Below are 17897 nucleotides of genomic sequence, written 5' to 3'. Positions count from 1 at the left end.
TTTCCAGAATAGATGCAGATTAACTGCTGTGTCACTCCGCTCTGCTGCTATATTTAACACAACATCCTCGGCTATTTCTGGTGTTTTTCGTCTCTTGGGGGCATGAGCATTGCTGCTTGTAGCTTCAAACGCATTATTATTATCTTAAAACACAGAGAATTGTTTTTAAGGAGCAGCGTAGTCCGACAGATTGACACTTACTCAGTTTATTTATAAAATCAATTGGTGTAGACCTGGCTCAGTGAATTTCAAAATGCAGTGTGTAGGAAGAGATACAAAATAGTACAATAGTCAACCATCACTTACATTTCTATACAGGAAGATAACAACATTCTCTACATTTGAGCAAGTATCTTTGAGGAAACAATATTAAAAAAAAAAAGAAAACTCCTTCTGACAACACTACCTGATAAAGGGAGCGGGAGAGTTATGGCTCCCAAAGGACTGTGCCCAAAGTAGAGTGGAGCGACCCAGTGAAACACACAAGTATAGCAGACGACACCACATCCCAATCTCTCAGGACATCTTTACACCGCGACAACTCGGAAGTTAAAAAGGCACCACACAATACAAGTCACAAGGAGATTCTGCCACACATTTGTAATGCTGTAACCAACAAACTTTAAGGCGGATGTCATGTGCAAAAAACATCTTGAATATGTGTCACGCGTTTTGTTCAGTGTCCTCTCCAGTGAAGTGTGCTTTGATTCTTTCCTCTACTGCCGACTTCTTTAAAAAATATCTGAAATGTGAAAGATTTAAAGAATGATTGCATTATCACTATGTCGCTTGGTATCACAGGCATATTCCAGGCTTCTGGGAGTGGCAGGTGAGGGGAGGGAGGGAGGGTGTGCTGGAGGAGGCCTCGCTGTGGATTTAGTTCCTGTAGCTCTTGCGTCCCTCTCCCTCCTTGAGGAAGGTCCATATGAGGGTGTTGACGATGTCGGGCTGGTCCTGCTGCAGCCAGTGACTGGCGCCGGAAATGATGTTCAGACGGAAATGGTTCCTAATGTAGAGACGACAGGCCTCGGCCATCTCCTGCTCCAAGAATGCATCCCGCTCTCCCCACAGCAGCAGCACCGGAGACCTGACGTGGTTGTGGCTCAGGGGCAGGGAGCTGAGGACAGAAAAGAAAGGAAAAATTCTGTGTCATGACTGATTTTAAATGGAGAAAATACACCCAATTCTGTAATAATGGACAGTAAAGTCAGTATTTACACATAAAAATAACAGATGCTGATTATAGTTTTTTTAGACACCACTTGACTCTCCAGCCCCATCTGATAAACTGTGATTCATACTCTGCTACATGTGCTGCTGTCAGTGTTGATAATACTCTGTACTATGGAGTTGGACTGTGCGATAGTACCATTTCTAAATTACTTCATGCATCTTTTTCTGCATTAAGCTCTAAAAAAAAAAAAGGGGGGGGGAACAAAAGAAAAAAAAATCTATTGATGTATATAGTCATATACGCTGCTGGTACCTTTTTATCTGTGATAGGCCAATATCAGCTGACCCACATATCAGTCAGGCTCTACAGCAAAATATGTGTCTAAGTCAGATATTGATGTTATGTTTCCAATTGAATTACCTCTCTCTTATAAGTTCTGACTGATTCCTACAAAAGTGGCATCTATAGACGGGTGACAAATTAAAGGAAAAGAAATTCGTACAACCAATGCCATGTAGCGTGCCAGAAAAAGACTTAGCATGTCCCAATACACAGTACATCAAAAGTGTCATGCCAAAAATGCCTGGATGTCCTGCTAAATCTGGTCGGATTTTGAATGATGTAAGCCAGCACGCTTTTTTGGCCATTCTGACCCACAATCCTCTGTGTCGTTATGTCACATACAGTACATATGTCAGTGTCTCTCGTGAGTATAAACAAGTTTAAGCAGCTGAGGACGCTCAGATGGCTGCAGTAGTCAACATTTAACGGACATTATTAGGACAAATGTCTGAATTATATGCATGCTGCATGAAAGAGTACATAGTTTATAAGTGATTCTGGCTACAGTTAGAGTGTCTTATTAAGGTGTTGGGCCACCATGTGCTGCAACAACAGCTTTAATATGCCTCGGCATTAGATGGTTTTCCACTGCAGAAACTTGTAGGCAGCTTTAGAGCAGCCAAAATGTTCTTGCATATCCTGTCATATTCATGCAGGACAATAACTGCCCTTTTGTTGTCCTCTCTATGTCCTTGTCAAGTAGCATTCTTTTCTCAAACGCCACCATCAACAATGTTTACATGTATTGATTCTCCAACTGCTGGAGGGATGAACACCACACTGCAAAAGATATTTCCTCATTTGGCATTTTGATGGTAGTGAGGACAGCTTTCTAACAAAACAGTGCAAAATCTCAAATAGGTGGTCAACCGGGTTGAGATGCGGTCATTGTGAAAGTAACAGCACAAAATTCACAGTATTTTCATCCTATTTAAACCAGAGGGGATATTGTCATTTTAGAAGAAACCACTTCCAAACCCAGACTAACTTTGTATTGATTTGCAGTCACTGTGCCAGCAAAATGCCCCAAACAGAACTACCGGATGCCCTCACTGTAGGGGTCAGTGGTTATTTTTTTCCTTTAAGTTGTCAACTGTCTGTATTTCTTTCTTGCTATAATCAGCTGCTACAGTCCGAGAAGGGATGGTCATCAATGAAAGCTTCCTCATTTGAAGCAGAGATGCCCTGAATAAACCTCACACACTTTTTATTCTCCATCTGCTGGGATTTTAAGAGGAGTGAAGACATGTCGCAGTGAATTCAGCATGACACGAATGTCTTATTCAGGCATCAGTTACTGCGACATCAAGGTCCTTTTGAAGAATAAGTTTCTATTTATATTGCATCTTGTCTCTTTTGTTACTTGGCAACTTTTCTCTGTCAGCAGTGCATGCAAAGTTTTTTTTTGGGAACCCAGATTTCCATTTTTATTTTTTTTTTCAAATGTTCCTTGCCTCTCTGCTTTCCTTACAATCAGCGGCAGTACAGAATCTGAATCTCGGCCAGCGTGGGCTCAGATAGACTCCAGCCTCAGGTCTCTCAACGGGATGAGTGCATATACGTAGAAAATGGATGGATGGATGTTGACCGTGTGTTTGTCTATTTTTGCGTCCCCCATGCTTCAGTACAGTATACGCCCGTGGAGAGACTAATTGGCCATGGGTCAGTGAGATTTCTTTTATGTAAGCATATAAAAGCTATCCTGAGATAACTCGTTGCTTGAGAAGGGAGCAGATGGCATGTTCAGCCATGCATGTACAGCTCACATGTCAAAAACGCAAGCCCCGAGATTTCCTTTGATCTGATTTGTGCCGATCACTGTTGGCCAACTCGGTAGTCTGACATGTAAGAATAAAGCTTTAAGTGAAAGTAAATATTTGACAGTGCTGTGGCATCAACGAAGGGAAAGGTTTAGGCTCATGTGGGAAGCGGGTCTAAAACTTCATTGCCATATAAAAAGCAGTATAACCCTCTCATGTCATACTCCAGCCTGTATCAGATATATGCGCAAGATGATTAAAGTTTAAGGTACAATACTATGACAAAGTAGTATGTTCCAGTGGTAAAAATAAATATGCTGTATGCAACAGCATGTACTTTTCAGGTAAGCTACAGTAAGTCCTTAAAGTAAATAGAAAATGCAAATGATTTTACACATGACTTATTTCTCTCTGTCGCCATGTCAACAGTGAAAATGGAGTGCTTGAAAACACTTTACCCTGAAAGGAATTTAACTAGAAGTCTGTTTGCAGTGACCTCACACTGCATTTGTGTGGGCGAATGGCCAAAACGCATAGAAAAAGCTACATGTGGACGAGGCCTTCACAGCTCTGACAGCAGATGGTGCAACTAAATCTGTGTGGAATAACAACATTGTGTATCTCTAGATCAGGTCTGCACAAAAATGGAAAAAACTTTGCATTGCGAAATCTAGTTTTTCTTCAATAGGTGACATGAATAACTCTAACAAGAATTGTAGTGATTTTGTAGGGATGTGCATCTGTATCGAACATAAAAGATACATATTTAAATAAAGCTGTTTAGAGCCTTTCTCATATGGTGTAACACCAGCAAATAGCATCCAGAATAGTTTGTTGTTTCTTGCAGATTAGTCACAGAAAGTTCATTTTGTATCAAGCATCAAAAAAGTCGTATCATAAAGTCGTCTTAATTATGAGTTAGAGTTAATTTACCGTACGTCACATTCCTGCAGTAGTTTATGCACATTGTAATATTCAATACTAAGATGACATATTGTGCAAATCTCCTCTATATGCATAATACTTATCGTGTAATAAAGTTTCTGAAAAGCACACTTTACTTAAAATTAAAAATGACTTTGTTATCACACTGTGCATTAAGCAGCCATGACTAAGAAATAACACGGACTAAAAAAAAAAAAACATCTTAAAGTGCAGCAGTAACAATGAATGTTCTCCTATGGCAACAGCACACCTCTTTCAGTAGCTGATGTATAATATTTTATGTTCTATAACCTTTAGTCAGTGGTGGATTGTGCTGTATATCACTACAAATTGGACATACTTGCACTTTAACTTCAGTATCTTCATGTAATGCCTGTGTCCTTCAGCACTTTCTAAAATGTTTGACAGAATCTATCTCAGTGCGAGATTTCCCACCTAAAGACGTTCCTGTAGTAGTTGAGGGCTCCCGTTAGAGCTCCCGGCTGTGACAGTGCATACAGATAGGCCTCCAAGTCCTCTGCAGTGAGCCATCGGCCCTTCCTTCCAATCCCTGTGTTGCGGCTGGTGAACAAAGCCTTCAGAGCCTGCAGCAGACGCAGCAGCAAACACTGGGTGAGTTTGTGCGGTCGGTACAATTTGATCTAGACAACATTTACAGAAGGACATCTATGTCCCTGTAACATGAGTCAGAAAGGGTGCTTCAGTGGTAAACTCAGCTCTGATGACCTTCAGTCGCAGTTCTGGCACTCTGACTTACTGCTGGCTCGACAACATCACATGCTGAGCTTCTACTTCTGGAAACTCCAACAGGAGCATATGGCTGCACGCTTACAATTAATTAGCAAGAGCCAGAGTGGATATTTCGGAGAGGAAATAAATCATTTTTTTAAAAAACATGTTGAAACAGCAAAATCATCTAAAAAGGAGACATTTACATTTTAAAATTGAATAAGCAGCTAAACAGTTGATGAAAATATATTTGCTGTCTATAGATGTAAAATTTTAGCCAGCAGCCTGGTTTAAAAACAGAAAGTAGTGATCATAAAGGCAGGGCTTGTATTAATTAACAAATGAGACATTATGCATTAATTATCTGTTAGAGCCAGACAGAGGCAGGCCAGCTGGTTAGCCTTTGTTTCCAGTCTTCATTTTAAGCTAAGCTAGCTGCGGCTGCTACATATTTAATGGATAGATAGAAGAGGAGTGTCATCTTTTCATCAAACTGTGTGAGCTCATTTTTCACTGCAATATAAAGTCCTGCACTTCTATGGAAACAGCACAAGTGTGGAAGAAAAATAATCTCTAAAATGACACAGTTGAAATGCTATAACATGTCATCATAAAAAAAGTTCCTTTTTAAAAATAGTTACACAAGAATTGGAATTAATATGTACAAAAAGTTCACACGGGTGTTAAAAGTACTGGAAAAATATTGACTATGTGCTATAGATATTTAACTACTTGTTTTTGTCATATTTGTCTACGATCTACACAGCCTGCAGTCCAGCCGAATGCTCCCTGAATTTATGTCATGTGACTGTTTTTGCACGTGAATCACTAAAGTTACTTTGTAATTGAGCTAAAGAGCACACTAGTTTGCTTTTTTGTTGTTATTGTTTGTTTTTTACAGAATCAGGTTAATACAAATAAATTAGTTTTTGAAGGATAAAGACATGTAGGTGAAAAACTTTGATTTTAAGCTGAGAATGATTTGAGACTTCCAATATAACCGCGTGTCACTCGTGAGTCGTAGTAGTAGCTTAGGAAATGTTGAACAAAATAACAATTCTTTCCAGTTTTTGCAGTTTCTGACTCTGATGAATAGTGGGGTTCTGGTGGTAAAATCAAAACATTTGTAAATCGAGAATGCATAAATCTGAAAAAAAGATAAAAAATGAAATATTACTGAATGTACATAAAGTAAATACAGTAAATCCACAAAGATGGGCAACTCAACATTAACATCTAATCACTCTCAATGTAAGCAGGCCAGTATATAATGACTTAATCATTTTGTTTACTACAATAATCTCTCTCATTCCAGGCAGGCTATATTTAGACTTCCAACTGATGCGAACGCTAAAAATAGACTGACACTGTAATAATGTGCAACATACACCAATGCACAGGCACATAAACACACATGGAAGCACACACAGTAACACAAGCACACACAACCTTGACCTTGAAGCCGCTTAAGTCCACACACACACACACACACACGCACACCACGCACACACAACAGACCACCTTGAAATCATTGATGGAGAGCATGAGCTCCGGGAAACGGGGCAGCTGGAAGAAAAAGAAGTGACTGGATTTCAGCAGTTGGCTCGGGTGACGCAGAGCATAATCTGGAGGGGAAAAGAGTAGATAGATGTTCAGTTTTTCGGCAATAAATTAAAGGCAAATGTGATCATGGTGACACTCTTTGCCCTCTCCGTTTGCACCAGTTCTACCAGATGCTCCAGCTTCACATTAGCCTCCTGTAATTAGCTTCTCATCAACTTGCCCTTAAGGCAGAAGAGGATTTGCCAGACGGATGCAAACATGCAACTGAAGTAATATTACTCCCTAATTAATGAGAATAATTATGGTAATATTCCAAGAGCCAAACCAGAGCTTTCCTAATTAGAATGAGGAAAATTGCTTTTCCTGAGGACATGTTCATTTGGCGGGATTGTACCTGCGAATACAGACGGATGGGGACAGTTGAGGACGATGAGTTTTGTCACCATCTCGGGGTAGTGGATGGCAAACAGCCACGCTATGGTCCCGCCCCAGTCATGGCCAACAAGGCAGCATCTGTTGTACCCTTGGAAGAGAAACAAAACGCACATAAAACTGCTATTGTCACAGAAGGCAGTTCTAAAAGAAGCCGTGCTGACGTTAAAAACATGTTAAAAACACGGTTCTCACTTCTTTATTGTGAGCTTGTTCGCTCTGAGGACATTTACACTCATCAAATGGATGTATTTCATGACATACAGCCAAATGTAGACCAAGGTCAGGACATCACCCTGATCAAATTACTGCTCCAGTCCCCACAAACTAATCCTTTTACCTGTGGAAGCGCCATTTACACCTGCTAATGTGAATCAGCCCCAACAAGCCTCATCTCAGCACCCATAACACAAACTTAAAGAAGGAAAAGTCATACGGGTAAGTCAGGCAGCCACAGGATGTTTCTGTCATCTGTCTTCTGGTTTGTTTGCTCCCGCTTATTTACAGTGAATGTTCTTGGTGTGGGATCTAAGAGGTTTCTAGGGTACAATCACAGATGAAAGCGCAACAGTCATCATACAATCAGTGCAAGACTGCTTCCACTGAAATGACCATTAAGTGAATCATTTGTGCAGCCGGATGCATTATTGAGCGCTTATCTCTTCAAAGCCTGTTAAGTAATTGAGAATGACAGCTAGAACAATGTAAGAAGCTACAAAACATCAAATATAGACCTTTGTGACTGAATGTAAATGTTTCATCAGGAATGTGTTGAGAAGCCGCATGAGAATATTGACAAGTCATTCTAGTGCCTCAGGGCTGGAATTTAAGGCTGTACTATTCAACAGCTTTGAAACAGACTCCCACTCTCCACCTAACTTGCAAGAATACATTTTCTAATGTCAGTTTTGTGACATTTCAGAGCTAGAGCTTCTTTAGGAAAATGGTTCGGCAAATGTTTCATGATCTAGGGAGTTTTCTGTGGGAGGAAAATCCTGCTTATTACAACATTCCTTAAAAAAAACAACCACAACGCGATTTATAATGACTAGCTTTCCATACAAGTTTTGAAAATACAACATAAGAAACTTGCAAATAAGGAAACAGTCTCAAATAGCAAGTCTTTCAGAATTTCCCCAGACTTCTATATTGCTACATTTTTAAACGAAACAGGTTGAGCAAATGAAATTGAATTTAGAATTAAAAAGTAACCACAAAGTAAATGTATTTTAGTCAGATTTACACACAATTATGAACACATTTATTTGCAACGCTTTGTTGCTAGACATGATAGACAAAGAAAAGCCATCTTGAATATATAGTAACAATTTAATGTGCGAAATGGAGCTCGACAACCAATGAGGGGAACATGACTGGCTGTAGATCCCATATGCCCTGTGATAGCAGTAACTGTAGAACCATTTCCAAGCTGGTCTAAAATACAGACTTTTTTTTCCCACAACACTGTTGACAAATTCAACAGCATCCGTGTTCTGAATTCAGTGATATTTCTACTCCGAGAGAAAATGAGAAATGTCAAAAAGTCCAGGTGTCACACAATCATTCAAGTCTACGTTGGTTGCCGTTTTACTTTTTTTGCTAGAAGAGAGAGTATTCTTTCTGAAGTGGCTGTGAATTTTAGCACCTCATCTGCATTAAAAACTTCCCAAACAGCCTAATTAGAATAGGATTAAAACATGGAATAGCCCCTGGTTTTGTTTAATACTGAATGAGTGAAAACAGCACTTCAGAGAAAAATCAAGACATGACTGCTTGAATCATTTCTTGCATCTGGCGCTAAAACAGCCACTTCAACACGTCTGAATAAGAGGTGACGGGTGTGAAGGAGAGGGCAGAGAAAGAGCTCCTGGACATTGTCTGCTACACTTAGATTCATTAGAGAATCTTCACTGGCACTTCAGCACAAGGACAGATTACCTTACAGAGTATGTAAGCAGCGCTACAGTGACAGAAGGACCTGCAATATGCTGGCCAGCAAAAGAGCAGAAAATGTAATTCTGGCCAGATAATGATTAGCAGATGCTGGCATGTGCCTCGGGCTCGCTCCCTGCTAGTGTTAGCATGCAGTCAGCAAGCTGCAGGATTCGTATCTGCACAATGTCCCATGTTAACCAAGAATGAATCACAGGAAGTTTGTCATGCCATGCTGCAGGCAGAAGGCTGTCTGCAGCTGAAGACGAATAAACAAGTTCATTTTTCATTTACTGCTCTGTCACAATATCGTCCGCATTTTGTTTTACAATCACAGACATGCTCTCTCACCTAGATACTCCACAATATCCTTGACATCGGTAACCAGGTAGTCAAAGCGGTAACTTTCAGAGGAGAGTGGCAGGTCGGACTCCCCATAGCCTCGCATGTCGATGGCCACCACACGGAATTCACTCTTGAATTCACGCAGCTGGTAGCGCCAGGAGAACCTGAAATCACACACAGAGCACAAGAAAGGGACTTTTCCTTTAATTACTTCAGGATTCTGCACTGTAGCCACAATAAATGTTTTAAGACCCTTTTAGTGCTTCACACCAAACCAGCAGGAACAATTATTTATTCATTAAGTGAATTTATATGATATTTATAAGACATTTTTGGTCAGTACTTTCTTGCTATAAATGACAGTAATTCATATTTATGGAATAAATCAATTCACATTATCTGAAACAAGATAAAAGGAGCATAGGGGGATAAGGATAAATCTATTTAATTTCTGTTTTCACTGAAAATCTTGACTTGTCTACTCTAAAGGCTTCTTACAGTGCAATCCCACATTTAATCACATTCGATAAATAACTAATGCTCACATCTACAATAGGATAGAAGTAACATTTGAGATATTTGTAGATGCTATTCTAGAGTTTTTAAAGGTCTGTTTTATAGACAGGGCCTCTCAAGACCTGCAGATAATCTGTTACATACATACCTAAAGGCACACTGTTAAATTTGCATCTAAAATAAAGTACTCTCTCACTTTTACCATTCTACTAAATCTTCCAGAACTTACAAGACTTGTTGCAGTGTAAAAAGGTTAGAAACAATGAGATGTGTCCACAGGGGTGTTTCTGGATGCAAGGGGGTCATGATATTTGGCAGCATTCATTGGATGCTTGATGGGCACAAAACTACACAATTTTGAGATGGGTGAGTGATGCTCCCAACCAATACAGGGTCAGTTTTCCTGTAACAAACACTGGCTGCACCGGATTGGACGAACACGAACCAACAAAGCCGACATGGTGGCTGGCTTAGAAATTTTTTTGTAGAAAAACATTTGTTTCTAAAATGATCTGAGGCGTGAAGTAAGCAGTGCAGCTTCTGAATTTGTCTTTGTTTCACTTTGACAATGATTAGTTTTAAAGTTTTTCAGAAGTTTCCAGAGGCAGTGGGCCATGCCGGATGCTCTTGATTTGCATATAGTTGCCTAGACTTCAAGTTTATGCAAATGATGAGCAGCTAGTGTGATACCCCGTCTCTCAAAACGCATCCGATGCTACTGGAACGCACTGCATGGCTGCTTACAAAGAAAATGACCGAAAAGCGTTGAAACGACTGATCATGCAGACAAAAATCATCAGGCTTTTGACCACCAGAGTGGCGTTACAGTGCACTGCTACTGAAAGTGGTCGTCAAATGATTGCATTTTGCTCTTTCACAAAGTTCAGCTGAAGGCTAAATGAAAAAGGGAATCAACGCAGCAGAAGTTGATATATCCTGATTTTTAGTCTTTATTGTGGAGTTAAGCTCAAAATACACTGATTCCTATGTTTCCCATAATGCTGTGAAATAACATCTTTAATTCATTTTTCTCTGTCGGGTAAATCTGCATGTCTTTTCAACTCCAATCACCCGCTTTGTGACACAGGTTTTCTGTTCATCATTTGAATGCTTTAGGCCCAAATAGCGCATGATGCAACCGTTTTCACAGGACAAGTAGTTCTCTTCATGATGATTAAGCTGAATTTGATGCGCAAAAGTGCCCCTTTGAAGTCTGTACAAACTGGAGATGGTTACAAACTAACAGATCAAACTTTTTTTTTTTTTTTTTTTAAAAGCTAGCACTCAGCTTTCTTTCCAGCTGAGTGAAGGTCACCTCCGGATAATAGAAGCTGTTTTAGATTCTAATCCACCCACTGATCACGTGGACTGGAATGACTTCCTAATTGAAGATCTTGTCTGCTGCACTGTAGCTGCTCCTCCACAGGACTGAAACCCACCACTCTCCTCCTCCTCATCCTCCTCCTCCTCCTCAGCCGAGTGAGAGGAAGGCAGGATGCAGAGCCCAGCCTGTGATTCTGATGAGTCAGGATAAGATCCCTGCACTGAACCCTCAGATTTATAGAATACAGATGAGGTTTGAAGCACAGTAAGCCCCTAGGACCCCTCCATCCTCCTCCTGACACACTCGCCTCTTTCTCATCTCTTAGAGGGAATTAGCACATTTTAAGATAGACTTCTTTCCAAGGCACCTCACTCTCGGCAGGGTTCATCATTTCTGCGAAGAATACGGCAAGTGAAGCAGAAAGAGCTCCAGTCCACAGTTAATTAATCCCTGTCCTGTCCACAGCTTAAATAGTATGTTAGAGATATGGACAGGCTTACAGCTCTTGACAACCTCTTTGGCCTCCATCCAGGCACAATGCTCGACATCGTTTTTCATTTCATATCAGGGAGAGGAGATCTTGAATGCTTTCCACCCCGCCGACGGCAAATCATGCCTGTGAATGAGAACTCTCCTCCTAGATTTTTTTTTATAGATTTTTTTGCAGACCGCAGAGATTTAACAGTGCTGCTGAAACATTACAGTTGAGGAATTATCAGAGTCGAGGGACATTTTAGGGCGACTGCACAAAAGCAAAATATTACAGTCTGGTTTGCAGCTGAACACAGATGTGCTCCCACTGTTGGTGCAACCCTGATTTGCGTTTGACCTACCAGAACTCGGGGAAGCCGTGCAAAAACAGCATGAGTGGCTTTCCTCTCTCTCCAGCTGCAACATAGTGAAACCTCAGGCCAGACTCCTGCACCGAGAGGAGAAGACACAAACACAGTTACACACAAACACTGAGCTGTCATCCTTATTCAGAGCCACTTAGTGGACACAACAGTACAAGTCAGCACTCTTAAATGACTGTTAGTGAGTGGACCGGAATGGAAAATAAATACACAGTAATATACTTAGCAGGGAAACAAGACAAGAGTGACTTGTTGCCTTTAGTGACAATACAAATGAGAATTTCATTTATTTATATTAGACTTTTAACTCTCTTGTGAATGTGCTGCTGCTGTAGAATATTATCAGAGATGCAACATAACTTACAGATATGTTTGAAGACATCTAAAAATATATTATATATTAAGCAATGATGTAAATCTGACAAAATTTGAATACAAAAAGATTAACAAACACTTTTATATCTTCATTAAATTTACATCTAATCCTACTGAAGAATCTGCAATCTGTGAAAATTCTAATATGCTTTATTTCAAAAGTTTCAGTGCAAAAGAAACAGCAGCTCCAAAATGTCAGGTTAAAGGTTGGAGAAAGTAACATAAAATGATGCCCAAGATATCCACAATATTTCCATTAAAGTGTGTGTATTCCTGCATAAATACACAAAGAAGTTCACACAAAACCTAATGTTTGTTTCCACAAAAATGCTGAAAAAAAAAACGCCAAATATTCTCTTACCTCAGCCTCTAAAATGAGAGGATTGACGACTTGTCTTTATCATATATCATTGTAAACTCCAGATTTAAGGGTTTTTGATTGTTTTTTGAACAAAACAAGGTGTTTAAAGGCATGTCCTGCAGCTCTGCATTGGTGTGATCAGCGTTTTTATTTCTTGCTGGTTCACAGATTATTAGCAAAAACAATGTGCAGAATCACAGACAATGAATCATCATTACTTGCAGCCTGGGAATCGTGAAAAACAAACTTTAACAACCTTACAGGTATTTATGCCGAAACAAAAGAGGAAAACTGCTTATTAACTGTGTGAGATCAAATGGTTTCTACTTTACTGAAAAGTCCATTCTTAGCATCTTTGGTGCACTTGAGGCCTCAATGAGGGAAACGTTTTACTTGTGTAAGCTGCATACAGGACAATAACTGGCTTACAATGTTGCTGTGATGCCGCAAAATCCTGCTTGCACACTGAACGGAGATTTAAGGTAAACAGTCGTCTGGTGTCAAAGTCTGCACTCAATTGATTCTGCAAAATGAAGCATTTTGATAAGAAAATTGTTGTGTCATCACTGATACAGGGTCACTCTGATTATGCTTGTTCTGCTTAGTTCGGTGGCTTGTTGACAGCTAAATTTAGGCTCAACCTGCAGGTGATGCAAAACAATAAGATGAGCAGTGAAGAATGACTACGTTAAGAGTTTTGAAGTTAGGACAGCTGGCTGTACAGAGCTCCGATTAGAACAACAAAAGCTGCATCATATCAGGCCAAGTTGGAGCATATTTGTGGCTAAGGTGATGGATTATTTGATAGGGTTTTTTTTTTTGTTCAATTTAATGTCTTCATGTCTCTGCTGAAAATGAGTCTTCTCTGGGTTTAATATCTTATCCTCTGGACTAGAGCTTTGCAGATACATAATAAATCCAACCAAATAAGTTCTGGGGTTACTTTAAGGCAATGAAAATCTATCATCTTTCTCGAAAGTCAGGGTTTCTGTATTTATTTAGATTTAATTTAGATGATTTTTGGCAAGTTTTTCTTTCATATGCATTCACTAACAATCTCCCTGGGTCTGTGTCCAAGTATGATCATAGAAGTCTGCAGTCCAGGTGTTATTTTACACTCAGAGTTGTCTTTTGATGCTCAGTTCACCAAAGAGATGCAGTTTTTGCTTTGCCCAACTGACGCAGCCAACCAAGATCAGGTCATCTCCGTCTGCTGCTGCCTTAGAAAAGGTCATATAAGCTTTCATCTCCTCCAGACTTGACTACTGTGGTGCACTTTATTCTGGTGTCAGTGAGCAAAACATCTAAAGACTGCAGTAAATTGAAAATGCTGCAGCAGAGTCACTATTGATTGTAAAGCACTTTGTAATTTTGTTTTCAAAAGGTACTAAAAAGTTGTTATTTTTAGTGCACAATAGTGTAATGATATAATGCAAAATAAAGTCTTAAAGCATCTACAGGACAAGGCCGGCATTCAGTGCACTATGGTAAAATGATCTGGCCTTGTGGACAAGTCTTTCTCGGGAATCCTTCCTCCTCGAATGCCTCAATCACTTGTGGAGTACCGCAAGGTTCCATCTTAGGTCCGTTTTTATTTTATGTTTTATTTTCTTTCACAAACATAATGTCTCATTTCACTGTTGCACCAGTGGCACAACATTGCAGCTGCCTTTGAATTCTGACAACTGTACCTCTATTACATCCAGTCTAAATTAAAACCCTGCATGGTCAATAAACTGTCTTCAGCTAAATAGCAACAAGACAGAAGTGATTGTTTTTGCTCCCCCAACAACATAATAACTATCACCTGACAGCCAACCTTCATGCTCCTGCATAAATCTTGCTGTCAATCTTTGGCTCACTCTGCACTATAATTTGAAAAACAGATGAACTCCATTATAAATAGATGCTACAAATTGAAATCTGTCATCTGTCTAAAGACTGCAATTGCTGAATCAGTTTCCTCAAAGCTTGATCACTGCAACTCTTTGCCTGCCCCGTCTGCAGGGCTCATAAATACACAAAGAAAATGGATCACATCTGCACTGACATCCTTGCACAGACTACCTGTGGGGTTCTTTAATTTCGTTATGAAGCCATGAATGTATTTGCCCATACTTTCTCTCCAACACAGCTGAGGTTTACTGCGACCAATGCTGGAGGGTAAAGGGGGAGATTGAGCCTTTTGCAGTGACAGCTCCAAAGCTTTGGCTTTCTTTTTGAAAGAAATCTTGTTCCTCTATTGATAGCTTTACAAAAATTGCAAAAACGTGCATGTTTATAAATGATTTTGATTGCTCTTAATGGTCTTATTATTGTTTTGAGAATCTGATCTTAGAAGTTGCCCTCCTGTTTGCTTTGGTTAGATAATTTTACTTTTTGAGTTAAGCATTTTTTCCTGTCTTGCTTTTGCATTCATTTTCATTGCTGCCTGTCTTGAATTTGCACAAGACTTGTTTTGAAACACGCTGTACAAATAAATTGGATTTTTTTTTCCAGTATAACAGTGAAAAACACCATCCTACTGTTTACTGAGCTCTTCTACTGGTGCAGGACTTTGCATAAGAATTTCTACGTAAAGTGAAGGATGTGAATAATTCTCCCACTGTTTTTTTTTCTTTTTTATTGTGGTGACAGACTTGTTTTGGTATTTAATTACATAATGTGGAGCCCATCGTGCCGGCTGGTAGTTTGGGGGCTGCGTGCGGAGACGTGAGGCGGAGGAGCTGTTCTTTCAGCACCACCTGAGCCGTGACTCCACCGAAAAACCGCCTCACGGTACAACAAATAAACAGCCACTTCACCGATCGGGCCCCGTTTGGCTGAAAGGCGTTGAAGCAATAAGACCAGTCTCTCTCTGTCACCCTCACACACACACACATACACACACACAATGGGGTTTTCCTCCCTTCACGTCCAAGTGCATGAGCGCGTCTTACCTTGATCCGAACATAACAGTGGGTTCCCAAGGACGTGTCATTCAGACAAGCCGGGGGAGTTTCACGGATCACCCATTGGAAGGTTGCTGTCGGCCTCAGCACGATGTTCCACCAAAGTTTCAGCAGCGCCACGACGGAGCACAGAGCACAATAAGCATAGATCAATGACCAATACCCCACAACTCGGATTTTCAGCGCAAGTCTGATCAGAAATAACAGCAAGTTGTGGAGCACTCTCGCCATCTTTACATTGCCGCAGGAAATCAATCCGGATCACGCTGCCTATTGATTGATTCCGCCCGTTAATTGCTCGTTTAAACGCCGCTCCGACAATGCCGTTGTTTGGTTCCAGGCGCATACGCACGACTGTGTGAAGGGAGGATCCCGACGAGCGGCTGAATGGGACGGTGGCGGCGGCAGCATCACGTCAGATTTTCACGCTTGCGTGTGACAGCGGTGGGTTTGTTTAGAGGCAGACGGTGTTGTTGACTATACAAGGCAAGTCCGGAAAAAAAAAACCGAGGAAGGAGTCGCTCGGTGCAGAGATTTGCAGAGATTTGGGCACAGCTAAGAGGCGCTGTTCAGGCGCAGAGAGAAGAGGAACCTGAGAGGAAAGAGAGGGGGGGGGAATCACTGCAAAGCAACGCGGCTTCACGCTGCTGTTATGGCAACGAGACTGCAATGAAAACACGACGAGCACGTTAAGGAAAAACAAAAAAACGGAATGTAATTATAGTTATTTGGAACGATGTGAACATTAAGTGGCGGCTGCGCGACTTAATTAGGGGCTCTGATGCGCAGTGAGCTGCGAGGCAGGCACAGGTGCGAGACTGTGAACACACACAGCCGAGCAGGTCACCGATTCTGTTAGAAACAACACAAAACACACACAGCGAGACCCGTAATTAAGCACAGCCGTAATTAAGCACAGCCATGCCAAATTTTGATTTGCGCCTCATTTTTATGTGGCCATGCAGCCGATTTCCTGTTGCTGCATATTACAAAAAGTTGCAACAAGACAGCAAGACATTGTGTTAGAGATGTTAAAGACGATGTTTTTCTCTTCATTTTACGGTTTTATTAAAGATATCATGTCCGAAATTACTCTGTGGAAGTTTAAAGGGATATGCAGCTTCTATAATATTCTAATTAGCCCTTCAGCTTTTGAATACCCAAAGCAGTAGTTCTGTAGTCAATTAATGGTCAATTCTAAGTTTGCAAACAAACTGTTCAGTGAGCCTGTTTGCGTCCATCACTGAGACAGACGAAGTGTTTTTAGGTGTCAGTGGTAACAGTGCAAAGCATCATTCAAGTGTACAATGGTTGAGGCCAAGAAGAGTGGAAGGATCATCACCCAGAGCATCCTGGTGAATCTGACAAGTTCTTGTTGCAACATCTCAAGACTGACACAGGTTATGCTCCATGAATATCAACCAAGGATTATTATCCTTTTTTCAAGACAGACACACCAAAGCTCACACAAAGAAGAATGGTTTTAGTCATGAGTTCTGTGGTCAGGTGATGAAGGTATCTGGTCACAGCAATGAAAGATCACCATCTTCATGCATGGTAGTGGGCATGCAATGCTTTGGAGCTGGTCGTCACTTGAAGTGTCAGACAACATTGTTAAAGTAAACATGGGGAAAGATTCAGGAGTCAGGAGGAGAGTGAGGTCAGAGACTTGCAGATCAGATAAGAAGTGAGCAATAGGCAACACCACTCGCAAATCAGCAAAAGGTGGCTCTCTTTAAATCATACAAGTCTACACAATACTGCATGTCAAGGGAGTTTGTGCTCCAGTTAAGAAACCATATGGAACTTTTTTAAACATCTGTTATTAAAGCTATTAAAAGGAAGCATGCAAGTCAAGTTAAATACTCAGGTTTTGAGCTTGAGCAGCCACTAGGAGTCACTAGAGTGAGCGTGAGTTAAGAGACTTGCAGGTAATAAACAATACCAATGTATTAAACAGGCTGCACTTCACGGATCCCACATTGCATGAGCTGTTTTTCATTATGAAGTCATTTGCAGGACAAACACAACATTTGATCACGGAACATATACGAACAAACTTACCAACAGTGGCTGTACACTGGTAACTCCATACACACTTCTTGTATGGGGGGTGTGGGGAAAACCTGCATCTGATGAGCTGCACTGCAATTAAAACTAAAACAGACTTTAAGTGAAAATAGCTTTATTATCTTGAGTAAAAAAAAAAAAAGAAGAAGAAGAAGAAAGAAAGTCTTATTCATTTTAACTGATACAAACCGTAACATACAGAATATGCTGATAATGCCCAAAAA

General features: G+C 40.5%; 1 protein-coding gene across 1 annotated transcript; it reads right to left on the bottom strand.

Annotated features, from left to right (window-relative positions):
- Nucleotides 1–190: 190 nt before the first annotated feature.
- On the bottom strand, nucleotides 191–16214 carry ephx4 (epoxide hydrolase 4). The gene is made up of 7 exons (XM_022221027.2): nucleotides 15592–16214; nucleotides 11896–11981; nucleotides 9229–9386; nucleotides 6908–7036; nucleotides 6472–6575; nucleotides 4657–4805; nucleotides 191–1117 (listed from the first exon to the last, which is right to left on the bottom strand). Exons 1-7 carry the CDS (start codon nucleotides 15832–15834, stop codon nucleotides 877–879), a joined length of 1110 nt encoding a protein of 369 aa, XP_022076719.1. The 5' UTR covers nucleotides 15835–16214; the 3' UTR covers nucleotides 191–876.
- Between the last annotated feature and the right edge of the window lie 1683 nt (nucleotides 16215–17897).

The sequence above is a fragment of the Acanthochromis polyacanthus genome, chromosome 4 (genome assembly GCF_021347895.1).
Source record: "Acanthochromis polyacanthus isolate Apoly-LR-REF ecotype Palm Island chromosome 4, KAUST_Apoly_ChrSc, whole genome shotgun sequence".
Lineage (NCBI taxonomy): Eukaryota > Metazoa > Chordata > Actinopteri > Pomacentridae > Acanthochromis > Acanthochromis polyacanthus.
This window is presented reverse-complemented; position numbering and strand designations above follow the sequence as displayed.

Bases quoted from the DNA above. Each gene is read 5' to 3' on its own strand.
- ephx4 (XM_022221027.2), bottom strand. From the start codon at position 15,834: ATGGCGAGAGTGCTCCACAACTTGCTGTTATTTCTGATCAGACTTGCG. The intron at 11,982-15,591 runs GTAAGACGCGCT...CTCTCGGTGCAG, and splicing joins ACTGTTATGTTCGGATCAAG to GAGTCTGGCCTGAGGTTTCA. The intron at 9,387-11,895 runs GTAGGTCAAACG...GTGTGATTTCAG, and splicing joins CACGGCTTCCCCGAGTTCTG to GTTCTCCTGGCGCTACCAGC.